This window comes from Delphinus delphis, chromosome 6 (assembly GCF_949987515.2).
Source record: "Delphinus delphis chromosome 6, mDelDel1.2, whole genome shotgun sequence".
In the NCBI taxonomy this organism is placed as follows: domain Eukaryota; kingdom Metazoa; phylum Chordata; class Mammalia; order Artiodactyla; family Delphinidae; genus Delphinus; species Delphinus delphis.
The window spans coordinates 8,241,093-8,259,890 of NC_082688.1; the positions used below are offsets into that span (position 1 = coordinate 8,241,093).

The 18,798-nt window shown below is 51.9% G+C and overlaps 1 protein-coding gene across 4 annotated transcripts in view; it reads right to left on the bottom strand.

Annotated features, from left to right (window-relative positions):
* The window catches only part of LRSAM1 (leucine rich repeat and sterile alpha motif containing 1), a 43,890-nt gene that overhangs the window by 893 nt on the left and 24,199 nt on the right, over nucleotides 1–18,798 (bottom strand). For 2 of the 4 annotated variants that reach the window (XM_060014121.1, XM_060014122.1), the window contains exons 16-25: nucleotides 18,292–18,362; nucleotides 12,519–12,618; nucleotides 11,059–11,146; nucleotides 9,991–10,065; nucleotides 8,370–8,450; nucleotides 6,748–6,843; nucleotides 4,726–4,824; nucleotides 3,700–3,831; nucleotides 2,548–2,629; nucleotides 893–1,026 (exon numbers count right to left, since the gene is read on the bottom strand). In XM_060014121.1, coding sequence (XP_059870104.1) covers nucleotides 893–1,026; nucleotides 2,548–2,629; nucleotides 3,700–3,831; nucleotides 4,726–4,824; nucleotides 6,748–6,843; nucleotides 8,370–8,450; nucleotides 9,991–10,065; nucleotides 11,059–11,146; nucleotides 12,519–12,618; nucleotides 18,292–18,362 — 958 coding nt within the window. The remainder of the gene's footprint in view (nucleotides 1–892; nucleotides 1,027–2,547; nucleotides 2,630–3,699; nucleotides 3,832–4,725; nucleotides 4,825–6,747; nucleotides 6,844–8,369; nucleotides 8,451–9,990; nucleotides 10,066–11,058; nucleotides 11,147–12,518; nucleotides 12,619–18,291; nucleotides 18,363–18,798) is intronic. The other 2 variants (XM_060014123.1, XM_060014124.1) reach the window with 2 other exon arrangements.

The window sequence follows — 18,798 nt, forward strand, 5'->3', positions numbered from 1 at the left end:
AGCCCAGCTGCTGCATGTGCACGGTGTTCCCAATTTTTGGATTTTCTGTGCACTTTGCCGGCCCCCTCGGTCTCAAAACCACCCCAGCATTATGGATTAAAAGCCATGGAAGTGTGTCTATTCTTTGCTTTAGCATTTCCTCTTTTTAGTAAGTTATCCTAAGTAAAGAACCAAGGATGTGCTCCAAATTCTGTTCAAGGCTGTTCAGTATAGCACTGTTGGTAATAACAAGAGCTAGGAAGCCACCTCCAGGGCCCAGAGCAGGGGTTTGGTTAAATTTATAACCACCAAGGCCCCCTGTATCACCGCATTCCCTGAGCCCAGCAAAAACCACAGGGTAGGGCTTCCCTAGTGGCGCAGTGGTTGGGAGTCCGCCTGCCGATGCAGGGGACACGGGTTCGTGCCCCGGTCCGGGAGGATCCCACATGCCGCGGAGCGGCTGAGCCCGTGAGCCATGGCCGCTGGGCCTGCGTGTCTGGAGCCTGTGCTCCACAGCAGTGAGAGGCCCGCTACCGCAAAACAAACAAACAAACAAACCATAGGGTAATCAAACTGCTCACGTGGCAACCTTTCTAAGCAGGATCACACTCGGGGGAGGGGGAGTATTTTACGTGCTACATTGCTGAATTTTTATAATAGGCGTCAATTTTGTTAGTTTTAAAAACAGGTTTTAAAGTCTCTTCAGAGAAAATTGTGTTGTTGATATTTAATGACTTAATACATATACGAAGGGAAACTTCCTAAGTGGGAGAAAAAACTCTTGAAGAAAAAGGCCCAGAAAACATAGCATTACTCATGTTTGGGTAATGGGATCATGGGTCATTTTAATTTCCTGTTTTTTTGCCCGGGAGGCTCCGGACGGCAGGCACTGGGCCTGTTGCCCCAGACTTACCTCCCGTTCCAGGCACACAACACATTCCGAGGTCTGGGCCTCCAGCTCCGCGCAGGGGGCCGATGGTCTTACTGCCTCGGGAAGCTCCTCAGGGGCCGTGGGGAGGACCTCGCCCTGGGGTGGTTTCGGCAGCTCTGTGGGGACAGAGAGGCTGAGGCTGGGTCACGCCCACCTGACCCCGATCCCTGGGGCCTCCCCCGGCCCCGCCTGCCCCAAGTGGCAGGGAGCCGGAGCGGGATGGGATCCGACCAGGACCCTGCCTTCCTACACATGCTCTTATTTCTCTTTGCTGAGCCTCATTCCCCCACCTGTAAAACGGGACAGCTGGGGCACCGGTTAATTGGGGCCTCTTGCCCCTAACACACTCTGAATCCTTCACAGCCACCCTGCAAGTAGGGCTCATCACTGTCAGAGATGAGAAATCAGGAGGCTCAGAGGGGGAAGCCACTTGCCCGAGGCCACAGGGCCATCTGGTGGTAGAGCTGCCCCGCAGCAGCCCTGGCTAGGACCGGACCTCGCTCGCAGATTCTCCACCCAGGGGCCCAGGCGCAGGTGGCCCAGAGGGGCAGGGAGAGGAGTGAGCAGCTCTCAAGGCTGCTCCCCCTGTCTCCTGGCAGAGGCCCCAGCATGTCCCCTGCCTGGGTCCCAACCGCCGCGAAGGAGGACATCAGAATCGGTCTCTCTCATTATCACACCACGTGCACCAGCGACACCCTCAAGTCTCTCTCCATCCCTGATCCCCACCCCCTCAGTTCATGTTTTTCATTTATTCTACGGGTTAAATTACAAGTAGCATTTTTTATAATTGTAAAAAACCTGAAGTTTTCTTTTTAAAAAGCCTATCGCAACCACTCTAGACCCTCTAGGGGTACATGGTGTCCCCCCCAAACCATCACTGTAAGGGGCAATTCTATATTTAATGTAACACATATTGAGTCCTGGGGTCAGAAAGAGAACTGTTGGGAAAACTCCTGAGGCTCTCCTGCCCTCTGGAGCTCAGGAGCCTTCCAGCCCAGCCCCTCCCTGCAGGGCGGCCACAATCAGGAAGAAGCCCTAAGGGTTAGGGTTAGGGTTAACCTGTCTCTGCCTCAGTTTCCTCATCCCTCAGATGCGGGTAACAATGGTGCCCACCTCACGGGGCTGCAGCAAAGGTGACCTGACATGGTGGTCGTCAAATGCCTGATACCCATCCTGCTCGGCACACAGGAGACCTTCCCCTGGGTCAGCCACAGCACCTGCCCTCTCCCGGGCCTCCGGATGAGGGCAGGGCACCTCCTTCACAACCATCACAACCACCTTTCTACGTCCAAACCACAGGCCTGGCCTGGGGCGCAGTGCTGGGCATGGGGTGGGTGCTGGGTCTGGCTGATTTCTCCCTCTACTCCAGGGATCCTGAGTGTGTGGCTCCCGACGTCTAGTAGGGTGGGTTTAGGGAAGCCAGAAGGGGCCTGAAACTGCTATAGGAAAAGTTCTTTTTTTCCATTTTTGGAGCCTGCTTTTCCCATTTATAAATTGTTCCTTTAGGAGGGAAGCTTAAGGGCTGGCCAGGGTTAGAAGTGGCCCTATAGGACTTGTCCTGAACTGTAAACAGGGGACGCCCCCAACCGCAGCCCACACGTAAGGGCTCTGCTCAGGAGAGGGCTCCGCATCGGTACCTGGCCGGGCCCTGGTCGCGTCCAGCAGCTCCTGGGCTCTGCGCAGGATCTGGTGCCGCAGGCCGGCTTCCGAGACGCCCACCTGCTTGGACCAAGGAGGGCAGGTCATGGCCTGGGCTGGGCAAGGGACCTACGATGCAGCACGGTCAGAGCCACTACCTCCTCCCTGGCTTCCAGCACCCTCAGCTGGAAAGGTGGAGGCCTACGAGGGCCCGACAATCCCTACAGCAGAGGGAGACACTGAGGCCCAGAGGGAAACCAACACCCGTAACAGCTACAGTTTAGCAAGTGCGAAGCCCGCACAGGGGCTGTGCTGACAGCTTCAGCCCATGACCTCCCATCACCCCCGTGACGACCAGGAGTCAGGACCCTCTGTCACAGTTTGCACAGTCAGGTGGTTCACACCGAGGCTGAGCTGCTGAGAAGGGGCCGTGCCAGAATCACACAGTCCCTCAGCCTCCAGAGAGAGTGCTCCTGAGCGTGGGTGACACAGTCGTGTCGCCCTTCTGAGCCCCGGTGCCTGCGTCTGCCGAGGGCCGGGCAGTACAGCAGAGCGGTCAACAGCATGGACCCCGGCACCAGTCCTGGCTCTGCTGTGCGACCTCGGGCCAAATGCTACCTTGCTGTGTCTCAGCCTCCTTATCCGAAAGGTGATGACAGTGTCAGCACGTGCCCGCCCAGGTTGTTGGGAAGATTCAATGAATCCACATATAACACATGCTTAGAACAGCGCCCGGCACTGTCAGGTATTTGCCGGCATCGGTACTTGTCTCTCTTGAAGGGTAAATGAATTGGTGCAGCATGTACCAGGCTCGGGCAGCGCTGCTGCTGTGATAACTAAATCCATGGGGTGGGGAGGGGGCTGGTCCAGATGAGCTCCAAGGTCCTGGCTGTCCAGCCCTACGCGGTGAAGATCCAATCTGAACGGGTGGGGGGGGGACACGGGGGGCACCAATCTGGGGTCAGCAGCACCCATAAGCCCTGGCTTTTGCAGCCACATGACGGGGGGCAGGTGGGGCACACGTTCTGGCCCTCTGACAGCTGATGACACGGGCCTCACCAAGAACTGCATGAAGAGCAAGCGGCCTGGCTGGGTCGGGCCAGCGCCCTGCCCGCCGCCCTCGACCCCCCCGAGGCGCAGCTGCTGCCCACCTTGGCCAGGTCCCCAGGGCCCATCCGGCTCAGCATGTCCAGTGAGATGCGGTGGTGGGCGAAGATGGGAAGGTAGTGCTCGGCCGACAGCTCCACCAGGAGGGCCACCAGCTGGCGCTCCAGGCCTTCTTCCTACAGGAGAGACGCAAGGGAGAAGCCAAGCGCACCACGGATGGGGAAAAAAACCAAGAAGCCATTACTTACAACAGCAAACGAAGAGTTCAAATACATACAACATAATATGTAAAACGTATTCTTGGAACTTTTCCTACAAAAATGGATATGTAAGGGCATAGAGATAGACGCACGAGGAAGTTAGTTCACTGCCACTCTGTAAACTTGACAACGTAAGCAACTTAAGTACCCATCAAGAGGGGACTGTTTAAACAAGTGAGGGCTCATGCAGTCGTCTGGGAACAACAAGGAGATCTACGCACACGGGCCTGGACAACAGCCTGTCACTACTGTTGGGGGGAAAAAGGAAGTTGCCAGAATTGCCTTATAGAAGGACTCCTGTTTGTTTTTTTGGTCGTGCCACGTAGCTTGTGGGATCTTAGCTCCCCGACCAGGGATCGAACCTGTGCCTGCTGCAGTGGAAGCGCAGAGTCTTAACCACTGGACCACCAGGGAATTCCCAAGAAAGACTCCATTTTTATTAAAAAAAAAAAAAAAAGGGTGTGTGTGTGTGCATGTGTGTGAGGGGGAAAGGGAGGGGAGGGGGAGAGGGGGAGGGGGAGAGGGGGTGGGGGAGAGGGGGTGGGGGAGGTGGGGGAGACTGGGGACCACGTCTGTCCCATCCGCAGCCCCTGCGCTGGTGAGCGCACAGCGGGCTGTGGGTCTCTGCTCTGCCCAGAAGTGACTGAAAAGTCACCAGAACCAATGCTCCTCCCTGTCGTTTCTGTCCCTGCCCGGGGGACCTGGTGCACTTAGTCACAGAAATATGAATAGAATTAAACTGGACAGGTCAGGAAGCCGGGCACCGCTGAGGCCAGAGGCTCCTGCAGGGTGGGCGCCAGCAATCCTCACCTGCAGCTTCAAGGACAAGGGTTTCTGGTTCAAGAGCCGCTGATACTGAATCAGCCAGTAATTCTCCTGCTTAGTTTCACTTTTGGCTTCTAACTCCGTCTGCCAAGAAGGAAGCAGACACTGTTAGTTACAAGTCAGTGAATAGAAACAATGACAGTGACACCTGTGAACTCTGCTCCTCTGAGCACGTGGATAACTTGGTATTTTACAAAGAACGTGCCTACCCACTGTTGCCTCACCCTTTAAACTGCTGAGCCCGGAAAGGCAGGAAGCATCACTACCCCCACTTTACTGCTGAGAACGATCTCAGACACAGCATACCTGGTGGGGGGACTGGAACCTGGGCTGCTGACACCTGGTGCCCACCCCCCTTCCCCAGCCATCATGACTTGGAGGGGGACACCTTCTCATCTGCTTATGGGAAGAGCAAAGCACTAGGCAGCCGTCTCCTTCCCCCAAGAAGGCTTAGTGTGTCCTCTGGGTGCCAGGCAGGGAGAGAAATAAGATGCTAAGGACACCTTCGGCTTCTGGAGTGGGCTTCACCTGACGAAGCCGGAGAATTATAAACATGCCATTCAAGCCGATTCCTCCATCACTCACACATTCCTGAGCGTTGTTCTGGGTGCTGAGGACACAGCAGTGAACACACGATACTAACAGCAGCAGCAGCAACGTCAGGGCACTTCGTGCCAGACCGTGCTGTGCACTGGGAGATGCCCTTGTACTTAATTCTCACGATTCTGTGAAGTAGTTTCTACTTCACAGGTGAAGAAACGGAGTGATTAGTTCAGAGCGAATACCAGCCAGCCCAAGGTCAAAGAGCTGCCCGTGTCGTGGCCAGGATTCAGAGCCAGGTCTGTCTTGCTCGGAGCCTGTGCTCTCAACCACCAAGCCACCCACCCAGGACTGCAGCCGCGCTCGGGGTCGATGTGATGTGGGCGGCAGGATTACACTGCAGGCATCTCCCCAGCTCCCCCTAGTGGTCCCTCCTGTACCTTGCCGAGCTGGCTCCCCTTTTCCGGCCTGGCCCTCTCTGGGCTGCGGGCACACCTCTCTTTGGGAGCCCATGACCCTGATGGCCATGTCCTGATGAGGTGCACAGTGAGTCCCCAAGGCCCCTTGAGGGCGGGAGCACACGGCCACGGCATGGCTGCCCCTTATGCAGCACTCAGGGAGCAGGTCACACATGAATGCAATTTGGAGGTGATGGCCGTGAGGCACCGTGAGGAACAGGCAGCTTCTGACTGGCACAAACACACCATCTGGGCTCGTGCAGGGCTCGTGCAGGGCTCGGGCAGAAGCTGGTCTCGCTCCTTTCCATCCCCGGCACAGGGCCTGGCCCACAGTGGAGCTCAGAGGACGTCTGGGGCGGTAACAAGGCCACAGGAAAGACTGGGTCCTGACCACTCAGGTGCACTTGGGCTCTGGAGGAAGTGACCCTGACCTGCCCCCTAACGGGGGCTCTGCCACCCTGATGATGCGCCAGAGTCAAACCCATCTGGGTCGAGGGGGCAGCTGGGCAACTCCTGTCGAAGGCTTACTAAACGGTCTGCCCTGGACACACCAAGTACCCTCCTGCGCATCTGTCCTGAGCAAATACCCGTGGCTGTTCTCAGATACTGAGCTGCTGAGACAGCCTTGCTTATTAAGAGTAAAAAACGGGAAGTATGCTCGACAATAGGCCAAACAAGGGCCCATCTCAATGCAGCCACGGAAGGAACGCAGAGGACGCGAAAGACAGGAAAGAGCAGGTGCGATCGAGCTGGTTGGAAACGGGGGCGCAGTTCGGTGTTACAGGCACGTGCACACACCGCGATAAACATGCATCCCGATGTTTGGAAAACATACCTCAAAATATTAGCAACAGACAACTCTCAGGAGTGAGATTCTTTTCCTTTGTACTTTCCATTTTTTCTCTGATGAACAACTATTACTAGACTAATGAAAGTGTTCCTAAGAACGGCAAGAGCATTTAGGGGAAGCAAACCCATGAGCGACTCTGGACGCGGAAGCCAGACGCACCAGGATCTCCCGGAGCTCCTCCTCTCGCTGTGTCTTCTCTTTGAGCAGCTGCTGGAGCAGGGAGCTCAGGACCCAGCGCTGCTCCGAGATCATCTCCTGCAACACAAGACCACGCCCAGCGCTGGGAAACTCGCAGTACCGCGGCCCAAGAAGTCCCCGCAGCGCGGCAGCAGGATCCCCCTCACTCAGTTCTCAGCTGGCAGCCGGGGGCCACAGTGGGTCCGACTCCATTCAAGGCTCTGTCCCTGATCTCAGGCTGAGAGTTGGGGAACAGAGCAGAGGGGCCTCTCTGCCCCAGCATCCCCTCCCCACCTTCTCACCAGCCTGTACCTCCCTTCCCCAAGGGGTAAGGCCAGGCACGGGATCTAGTGACCGAACACAGTGCAGTGGTAAGAAACATCAAACAAAGGGAATGACAAGCAGCAGGTACCTGACTCCAGTCTCACTGACTACGGAGCACGTGGGCAGAAGCAAACAGCGGGAGGGAGGGTGGGTGAGGGACCCACGCCAGCCAGGAAGGCTCTACGCAGACGGAGTGATGTGCAAACCCGAGAAAGCCCCATTTGTGTCTGCGTTCCACTCTTCTCCTCCTCTTGGAAACCCCATGGAGACCCCGAAAACAGGAGCCCCACAGTTCTAATAGGCAGGATGCATGGGCACCCACCAAGCACGGTGGTTGCATCTTCTTTCAGAGCTCCACCAACCCCGCAAGGCTGAGGCCTTTCCATTTGCTAGCCCACTCCTCTCTGATGGCCCTGAGACACAGGCTGGGCCTGGAAGACTACTTCCTTTATGCAGGGGAGACATGGAGGCCCAGGGAGGGGAAGTAACCTGCCTAAAGTCATACGGTGACAGACCCGTGGGACTCCAGACCTCAGCGTTCTTCTCCTGCATTGAGAAGCCCATGAGACAAATGAAGACTGCTCCACTGAGGACAGACACAGGGACGGTGACAGACAGAAGGCTCTGCTCAAAAGCCTGGTACGGGGCACATGTCCTCACACATCATTGACCCGACCCTTCTGCGTACAGCTGGGGAGACTAAGGTACAGAGAAGGGAAAGGGCTGCCCCTCCCTCCCTCCCCAGCCAGGTCACACGGCAAGACTGTGCGAGGACAACCCGGGTCCCAGATTTGCAGCCCAGAACGCTGTCTGCTAGTCTCTGCAGCCTCCACATCTGTGTGAGCAGGACACCCAGGCTGGAGTTCACAGAGCCACAGCTGGACCCTCTCCTCAGACATCCTCGGAACACCAAGACAGCTCCTTCCCCAGAGGATGTCAGCCGTGAGAACCAGCGCCCCAGAAGCATGACTGAGAGAGACAGGGAGCTCAGGAGCAACCCAGCCCCAAAACAAAGAAAACACGGAGATGGAGATGCGCCTGGGTGAGCCTTGGCAATGAAAGCCTCCTTCCTCTGACCCTCCTGCCTGGCGACGGGCTGATCCCAGCCCTAACCTTCGCCTGCGCTGCGCTCGGGCCCCAGACCGGGCTCCCACGAGCCTCCTGGGGCCAGGGCCTCCTCCAGCATCACTGCCTTGTCTGCCGGAGAGCAGCTGAGAGGAGGTGGGTGCATTCGTTGGGGGTGGGGTGGGGGACAGGGCAGGCTAGGGAGCCCTACATACCTGTAGTGCCTCTGTGTCCAGGGATTTCCTCTTTAACTCCAGCTGTGTCAGCTGCAATAACTCAGTTTCTATTAACTTAATCTAAACAGAAGACGAGACAGGGGTGTTTTAATTCACATTAACCACGGTTTAATCCTGTGCCGCTGCTCTTGGATGGCCAAGTGGATCTAAGAATCCTTTCTTAGGGGCGCTCTGCAATGAAGGGGACCTGTGTACCTTGGGAACCTCATCAGCGGGGGTTTAAAAAGAGTTCGTTATTTCACGGCCCTGAATCCTCCGCGGCGTGGACCCTCTTGTCCTGGACAGTACTGCTGATCAGAAGCCGGGCACAGGGCCAGCCCAGAATGGGCGCTGATCAAGGTGTGGAATGAAGGGGCTTTCCTTCAAGGTGAGGACCAGAGTGAAGAACAGACACGGAATTCTCAATGAGCCTCTTCCCAGTCCAGTTCTCTTGCTTCCTCTAAACAGCTGTCAGAGGAGTGCAGAGGGCAATGGAGGGGACTGAGTAATAATAACAATAATAGTAGTAGCTGATATTTATTGAGATTCCACATGCTAGGACTGTGCTGTGCAATTTATTTGCATCATTTCATCAATACCTATTAGGAGGTATTATTGCCTCCATTTTACAGACAAGGAAACCGAGGCTCAGAGAGGTTAAGTAACTTGCCCAAGGACACACAGCGGGTGAGTGAGCGTGCCCTTTCCTTGGGATGTCCCTGCTTGTCTGAAGGGGAAGAGCTGGCCTGGTGGGTCAAAACCACCCATAATGAGAATGTCTGGGAGTCACCACATACCTTCAGGGTGTGACTGGGGGCTTTTAGCCCTCGGGGTCAGACCCCATGGGCAGTGACTTCTCTACCCTGTGCCTATGACCTTTGTCCCTATGTTCTTATGACCCCACCAACCCCTGGTCAGAGGAATGAGATTCATGTCTGGCAATGTGGGATTGAAATTAAAGGGGGAAATAAAAAGGTAAGTTGGTTTTGGCAAAAAAGAAAAAGAAAAAAACAACCATGCAAAATGTGAAATTCAAAGTGTGCTGAATACGAGGTGACATGCGTCCCGTAGCCTGAAAGCTCGCTCTGTCTGCCGCCACCCAGGCCTCGCGCTCTGGGAGCCCAGCGAGCCAGACACAGCCCTGCTGGAAGCGGGTGGCCAAGAGGCCCAGCGTGGCGTTCGCCCAAGGCTGCCCGCAGGTCAGCAGCGGAGCCCGGACAAGAGCACAGCCCCTCCCCTCCAGGCCCAGGCCACTCCTCAGCCGACACCAGGCCCTGCCTGCTCGCTCAGGCGGGGGTCAGCCTGTCCCAGCTCCTCAATCTGGGCCGACGGGGACACTGGGGTCTGAGCCGGTGGAGGAGCCCTGCCTGTGGCCGCCAAGCGGTCGAGGCCTCCTGTCCCTCAGCCCTGGGCATCACGAGCAGCAGCAGGCACAGGTCTCACCTGCTGGCATGCACAGTGCTGCCCAGGCACCTCCTGACACCCTGAGTAGGTTCCACGAGGCTCAGTGAGGGGAGGGAGGTGCCGGGGAGACCTCTTGTAGGGCTGGCCTGGAGCCCCCTCCTCACGCCTCTGAAAGCCCACAGGGTGGGTCTGGGGGGAGGCCGCAGCCTGCGCTCACCTGCTTCCGGATCTGCCGATGCATCAGGTCCTTCTTCACCTGGAGAGCCTCGAAGGCCGCCTTCTGCATGGCGCTCTGCAACAGAGAGCACGGCCACTCAGGGGGCCCGCAGGGAAAACAAAATCTGTGTCAGACACCTTAATGTGTGCCTTTTCTGTTTCTTAGACAACTTTTCAGGTTACCTGTTTAATTTTTTAAAATAATACTTATGAAACGCTTACTACGTGCTGGACACCGTGCTCAGGGCTCTTCCCACGCTGCACATGGAAGAGGCGACGACGAGAGTACCTTCACTGCCCCATTTCACAGATGAGGAAAGTGAGGTTCAGAGAAGTGAACCGGCTGGCACTAGCGTGCAAGTCTGTCCAGCTCTCAGCCTCACCTTAACCATGAGGCCTGACATGCCCTCTAAGAAACAGAGCAGTTTCCTCAGACAATCTCACAAATACTAAGTCAAAGCGTTTTGGAAGACGAGAGAGATAGGAGTTGGGGAGAAAGGAGAGAGGAAACGATGAATCAGGGAGTGGCAGGACAACATCACAGAGGAAGAAAGGAGGGAGGGGATGCGAGGGTCGGGAAATGAGACTCCAACAGGGCCTGTGGGGAAAGCTGGGACTGAACAATTTGGACACAGGAGGGAGGAAATCACAGGGGTCCTTCCTGGTCCCGTCCACTCAGGAGCACCTGCTATGCGCCCGCTAAGCCGGCGGGAGAGCAGATGGAGGTGCGGCGGGATTGGAAGGGAGGAGTCTGGGGGCTCACTCCATGGGGTGGGTACCACCGTCTTCTGCCCATCATGTCCTCATGATGGAGCCCACGCAGCATGGGGAGCGGCTGCCTGGGGAGGGCGCTTCTCTAGACTTCAGGGAGCGGAAACGACCACCCAGAGAGGCCTCTCCCTGCCCCTCATCCTCACGGTCAGTACGCTTCTCAGCTCCCTAAGCATCTTGGTTCTTACACACTGTCCAGGAGTCCAGGACAGCGCCTCCACGTGGAGTTCTGCCGCTCTGCTCCGGGCTCCCCGCGTCCCTCCTGCCCCCTTCCTGAGCCCCTGCCCCCAGGGCTCACCTCCTGCAGGATCTGGCAAATGGCTTTGTTCTGATCCATCTGTTGCCAGGACAGGATCTGCTGGAACCGCTCATCCATTTCAGCCATGCTGCCAGAAACACAGCAAATTCATGAACATTTCCTGAGCACCTGCTACGTGCCAGGCACCTTGGAGGAGACGGAGATAAACCATTTATTCATTCAACAATACTCATGGAGCGCCTGCTGGGGGCCACATCCTGGGCTTGGGGGGGGCGGGGTGGACATGGAGCTTTGTCTGAATCCCATGGCCCTGGATGGAGGGTGACGGAGTCTCTGTCTCCAGAGCTGGGGAGATGATCTCCCGGGCCCCGTCATCCACCCCTCCACTGGAATCCTTCCTACGATGCCCCCCCGTGAAGTGGCTGCCTGGCCTCTGCCCACCCACCTCCACCAACAGGGAGCTCATGACCTCCCAGGTGAGCCACTCAGGCTGAGAGAAAGCTGTCCTTCCCGGGCACTAACGTCTCACCCTCCACCCCAGTGTCTCTCACCCTGGCCGTGGACCTGCTCTCGTCGCCCTAGAGCAAGTCTAGTGACTTTGGCACAAAAATCCAAACTGCAAACCTAATATGTCCATACTTTGGTACAATCTTGGTTTTAAGGTTGTCTGTTTCATAATAGTAGCTGTTATTTATTGGACCCTTATGTGGCAGACAGTGTGATCATTAATGCCCATTAAATCCTCCAACAACTCTAGGAGTAGGTACTGTGATTTATCCCCTTTTTTCTGATAAGAAAATTGAGGCTCAGGGAGGGAAAATAACTTGCCTAAGACTTCACAGTTAGTTTTAAGAAGTGGGATGTGAATCCACGACTGTCTGGCCCTAGTGCCCACGCTCCTAAAAACAAGGTCACACCAGCAGGAAGGAGGGAGACCCCTGCATCTGCTGGGACACGGGGAGGCTGGCGTGCTCCAGGTGCCCGGGGGCGGGGAGGAGGTGGCACCTGCGCTGGAGCCACCCAGGTGGGAGGAGAAACACAAGGGCAGCCAGGGCTGTTGGTCTGTCCCTGTCTGGGCCTGCTAAGCATCGAAGGAGCTTTTCTCAACTGGCTCTGCCGGGCACTGCAGGTCCTTCAACAAAGCCACGGTGCTGGGGTGAACTTGGAAGGCCAGACCCAAAATGGCTGTCAGCATGAAGGCAGCCCCATCACCATCCCCCCTCCAGTGCACCCCACCCATGACCCCCGGAGATTTATAAGTACACCATAGTCAAGAGCACAGCCTGGGTCAAACCCGAGCTCTGTCATCGGCTAGTTGTGCTTCCTTAGGGTCCAGCTAGAAAAATCACTTAGACCAGCGGTAACTTGCTCCTGACATCATGGCCCAGGGTGGGGTGGCCCGAGGCAGGAGATTCCAGTGCCAGCTCTCACCCTACGGTCCTGGGCCCTGAGGCAGCTCCCCAGAGTCCCTCACTCGGGAAGCCTCTTCCTTACCTTACCTGGAACAGGCCTGCTGGACCAGGTTCTGCCTCTGAGACTCGTAGGCCATCTGGATGAGCCGGCTGTTACAGCTCTCGGTCAGCATCTGCTGCATGGCCGCTGCAGAAACATGGGGGTGGGGTGGGGACAGGGCTGAGCAGCCACTCCTGGGGAGCCTCATGGGCGTTACCTGGGCGTCCACCTGACAGTCCCCTCACAAAAAAGTCTCTCTTTTTTAAAATACAGAAGTAACTTCAGCTTGGAAGTCTGATTAGTTGTAAAACACTGAACAACATACACATAATCTTCTATAGTCTCGTCACCCAGAAGTATTATTACATTTTGATATATGTTCTTCTAGTTAATTTTTAATGCATATTGATGGATTTTTTAAAAGTTAACTGAAAGAATTAAAAGCAGGGACTTGAACAGATATTTGTGTACCCATGTTCGTAGCAACATTATCCACAATAGGCAAAAAAAGGTGGAAACAACCCAAGTGCCTATTGATGGACAAATGGGTAAACAGAAGTGGTCTTATCCATGCAACGGAATATTAATCAGTCTTAAAAAGGAAGGAAATTCTGACATAAGCTACAACGTGGATGAACCCTGAAGACATTACGCTGTGTGAAAGAAGCCAGGCACAAAAGGACAAATACTGTACGATTCCACTTAAACGAAGTACCTAGAGCAGTCAGGCTCATAGAGACAGAAAGCAGAATGCTGGTCCTACAGGGTCCGGGGGAGGGGGCCGTGGGGAGTCCCTGTTTAGCGGGTACAGAGTTTCACTTTGGGAAGATGAAAGAGTTCTGGAGGTGGATGGCGGTGACGGCTGCACAACAAGGTGATGTACTTAACGCCACAGAACTGTACACTTACAAGTGGTTAAAATGGTAAATTTTACGCTTTGTATATTTCACCATAATAAAAGAAAATTAAACTGTTATCACACTAAATATACCACTTTCTCACCTTTTATGAATGCATCCCTGTGTCAACATGCTGACGTGATGTTAATAGCTACAGAATACTACAGTGCCTGGATTACCAAAGTTTACGATGATCCTCCGTTTCAGAGCATTCGGAGTCTTTCTGCGATTATTAAATGATACTGCTATAAATATCCTTGCTCAGATATCTTCGTGCACATCTATTTGATTATTTCCTAGACTAATTCTTAGAAGTACACAGTTTTAAGGTCGTGGATGATGTATGCAAGTTACCCTTTCTGCCCTCCAGGAAGAGCCTGCTGATTCCTACTCCCTTTGGCAGCAGCACACAGGACAGCCTGCTACCATACGCCCTCTACAACTCTGGGTTACTACCCTTTCTTGCCTTTTTGTTATTTTTATTGAAATTTTTCAGTTATAAAAATAATACATGCTCAGTTTCTAAAATAGCTAATAGGGAAGTTTGAAAAGGTAGAAAGGAAAAGATCCCTAACACTGAGCCTATTTCCAATTAGTTAATTTGATAAACATCCTTCCAGAAATGCAAACACAATCTTTCTCTTTATAAATGGTGGATGATGGTGACCTTTAAAATAGGGACATTGGAGACCTTCAAGATGGTGGAGGAGTAAGACGTGGAGATCACCTTTCTCCCCACACATACGTCAGAAATACTTCTACACGTGGAACAAATCCTACAGAACACCTACTGAACGCTGGCAGAAGACCTCAGACTTCCCAAAAGGCAAGAAACTCCCCACATGCCTGGCCGTGTGGCCGACAGGGTCTTGGTGCTCCTGCTGGGTGTCAAGCCTGTGCCTCTGAGATGGGAGAGCCGAGTTCAGGACATTGGTCCACCAGAGACCTCCCAGCTCCACGTAATACCAAACGGCGAAAGCTCTCCCAGAGATCTCCATCTCAATGCTAAGAACCAGCTTCACTCAACACCAGCAAACGACAGTGCTGGACGCTCTATGCCAAACAACTAGCAAGACAGGAACACAACCCCACCCATTAGCAGAGAGGCTGTCTAAAATCATAAGGTCACACATACCCAAAACACACCACCGGATGCAGTCCTGCCCACCAGAAAGGCAAGATCCAGCCTCATCCACCAGAACACAGGCACTAGTCCCCTCTACCAGGAAGCCTATACACAACCCACGGAACCAACCTTAGCCACTGGGGGCAGACACCAAAAACAACGGGAACTAGGAACCTGCAGCCTGCGAAAAGGAGACCCCAAACACAGTAAGTTTAGCAAAATGAGAAGACAGAGAAGCACACAGTAGATGAAGGAGCAAGGTAAAAACCCACCAGACCAAACAAATGAAGAGGAAATAGGCAGTCTACCTGAAAAAGAATTCAGAGTAATGATAGTAAAGATGATCCAAAATCTTGGAAACAAAATGGAGAAAATACAAGAAATGTTTAACAAGGACCTAGAAGAACTAAAGAGCAAACAAACAATGATGAACAACACAATAAATGAAATTAAAAATTCTCTAGAAGGAATCAATAGCAGAATAACTGAGGCAGAAGAACGGATAAGTGACCTGAAAGATAAAATAGTGGAAATAACTACTGCAGAGCAGAATAAAGAAAAAAGAATGAAAAGAATTGAGGACAATCTTAGAGAACTCTGGGACAACATTAAACGCACCAACATTCGAATTATAGGGGTCCCAGAAGAAGAAGAGAAAAAGGGACTGAGAAAATATCCAAAGAGATTATAGTTGAAAACTTCCCTAATGTGGGGAAGGAAATAGTCAATCAAGTCCAGGAAGCACAGAGAGTCCCATACAGGATAAGTCCAAGGAGAAACACACCAAGACACATACTAATTAAACTATCAAAAATTAACTACAAAGAAAAAATATTAAAAGCAGCATTTAAGAATTGTAAAAAATACAAGCACATGGAGGCTAAACAATACACTACTTAATAACCAAGAGATCACTGAAGAAATCAAAAATTGCCTAGAAACAAACGACAATGAAAACACGATGACCCAAAACCTATGGGATGCAGCAAAAGCAGTTCTAAAAGGGAAGTTTATAGCAATACAATCCTACCTCAAGAAACAACACCTCAAACAAACAACCTAACCTTACACCTAAAGCAATTAGAGAAAGAAGAACAAAAAAACCCCAAGTTAGCAGGAGGAAAGAAAGCATAAAGATCAGATCAGAAATAAATGGAAAAGAAATGAAGGAAACGATAGCAAAGATCAATAAAACTAAAAGCTGGTTCTTTGAGAAGATAAACACAGTTGGTAAACCATTAGCCAGACTCATCAAGAAAAAAATGGAGAAGACTCAAATCAATAGAATTAGAAAAAAAAGAAGTAACAACTGACACTGAAGAAATACAAAGGATCATGAGAGATTACTACAAGCAACTATATGCCAATAAAATGGACAACCTGGAACAAATGGACAAATTCTTAGAAAAGCACAATCTTCTGAGACTGAACCAGGAAGAAACAGATAATACAAACAGACCAATCACAAGCACTGAAATTGAGACTGTGATTAAAAATCTTCCAACAAACAAAAGCCCAGGACCAGATGGCTTCACAGGCAAATTCTATCAAACATTTAGAGAAGAGCTAACACCTATCCTTCTCAAACTCTTCCAAAATATAGCAGAGGGAGGAACACTTCCAAACTCATTCTACAAGGCCACCATCACCCTGATACCAAAACCAGACAGATGTCACAAAGAAAGAAAACTACAGGCCAATATCACTGTTGAACATAGATGCAAAAATCCTCAACAAAATACTAGCAAACAGAATCCAACAGCACGTTAAAAGGATCATACACTATGATCAAGTGGGGTTTATCCCAGGAATGCAAGGATTCTTCAGTATATGCAAATCAATCAATGTGATAAACCATATTAACAAACTGAAGGAGAAAAACCATATGATCATCTCAATAGATGCAGAAAAAGCTTTCAACAAAATTCAACACCCATTTATGATAAAAACCCTCCAGAAAGTAGGCATAGAGGGAACTTACCTCAACATAATAAAGGCCATATATGACAAACCCACAGCCAACATCATTCTCAATGGTGAAAAACTGAAACCATTTCCACTAAGATCAGGAAAAAGACAAGGTTGTCCACTCTCACCACTATTATTCAACATAGTTTTGGAAGTTTTAGCCACAGCAGTCAGAGAAGAAAAATAAAAGGAATCCAAATTGGAAAAGAAGTAAAGCTGTCACTGTTTGCAGATGACATGATACTATACATAGAGAATCCCAAAGATGCTACAGGAAAACTACTAGAGCTAATCAATGAGGCTGGTGAGGTTGCAGGATACAAAATTAATGCACAGAAATCTCTGGCATTCCTATACACCAACAACAAAAAATCAGAAAGAGAAATTAAGGAAACACTCCCATTTACCATTGCAACAAAAAGAATAAAATACCTAGGAATAAACCTACCTAAGGAGAAAAAAGACCTGTATGCAGAAACTATAAGACACTGATGAAAGAAATTAAAGATGATACAAACAGATGGAGAGATATACCATGTTCTTGGATTGGAAGAATCAACATTGTGAAAATAACTAAACTTTTTGTTTTGCGGTATGCGGGCCTCTCACTGTTGTGGCCTCTCCCGTTGCGGAGCACAGGTTCCGGACGCGCAGGCTCAGCGGCCATGGCTCATGGGCCCAGCCGCTCCGCGGCATGTGGGATCTTCCCGGACTGGGGCACGAACCCGTGCCCACTGCATCGGCAGGCGGACTCTCAACCACTGCACCACCAGGGAAGCCCTGGAAGCTACTTTCTAACAATTTGCCATGTAACCCAGATTCCTATAACCTGGCCTGTAACTTTGTTTTAGCTCATGTGGGAGCTTTCTTTTCAAAGTATGTTTAAATCCTCCTGATTTTTTTCCACCCCTGCACTAATCCTTTAAGGGAGATCAGCTCGGTGCTTTGTGACCACCTAGAGGTGGTGGGATAGGGAGGGTGGGAGGGAGACGCAAGAGGGAGGAGATATGGGGATATATGTATAGCTGATTCACTTTGTTATAAAGCAGAAACTAACACCATTGTAAAGCAATTATACTCCAATAAAGATGTTAAAAAAATAATAAAATAGGGACATTAATGATATGATACCTCATCAGGAGGTAGTAGGATGAAATGGTGTATGGAAGGTGCTGGACCACTGCCTGGTACACAGTGAACCTCGGCTAAAGGTGCACACAATACCCCATTCTATCACTCAGGCTCTGAAGAATGGGGTGATCCAAAAAGAATCATTCCTTATTTTAAATAACAACGAGGAACTGCCTCCTTGCCTTCCCTGCCACGTGGCTTGATGTTCTCAGGATCAGATGGGGAGACCTCCCTCTTGTTTGTGCGGACAGTGTGGTGCCCCAGGACCACTCAGGGAGCGACAGGAAGGCGAGTTCCCAGGGGCTCGAGAGGCCACCGCAGCCCTTGAGGAGAGCAGCCCTAACAGCCAAGCTTTGTGAACAGCTCACTTTGCGCCAGCGTGATCTTATTGACCCTCATAATGACCCCACGAGGCAGATAATTACCTTTCTCCCCATTTTACAGACATGAAAACTGAGAGGGACCAGTAATGCCCCTTAGGTCATACGGCTTGTGCCTGAGCTGGGATTCTGAATCCAAGTTCAGCTGACCTCAGAGCCCATGCTCCATGACGGGACTTGACCACCCCTCTTGAGGGGTAACACTCAGCGCCCTCTATATGTGACCAAAAGGGGGATGGCTATCCCCTCCTGCCCCTCAGTTGGCCACGCTCTCCTCCCAGGACCCTGCCCTGCCCTACCCCACCCTGAGACTCACAGGCAATCTCACGGCGCCGCAGGTTCTCCGTCTCCTCCTGGGTTATAGACATCAACTGTTCCATTCTTATTCTAGAAAAAGATCGATCCATCAGCAAATGTATCAGTAACATTTCCAACAGGGAATCCCATCAGATGAACACCACCTCCTTCAAGAAGTCCTCCCAGATGTGAGAACTTAGGCATACTCTGAATGCCCACGGCATCATGTGCCTCCACTGGGGCCCTGTTAACTTTAAGAGTTTCTTGCATAAAAAGATAAACATTCCCTTAGAAAAATGGGCCAAGGATACAAACAGCCAATTCACTGATGCTTAAATAAAAGTGACCAAAGAACGTACGGAAAGATTCTTAACATCACTGATAATGAAAGAAGTAAAATCTTTTCACCTATCGGGTTGGCTGAGATTAAAAAAACCGATAACCACTGGTGATGGCAGTGAAGGTGGAGAAGTGGGTGCTTCATATACCGCCGAGAGGAGTGTAAACTGGTAAAATGTTCTTGGAA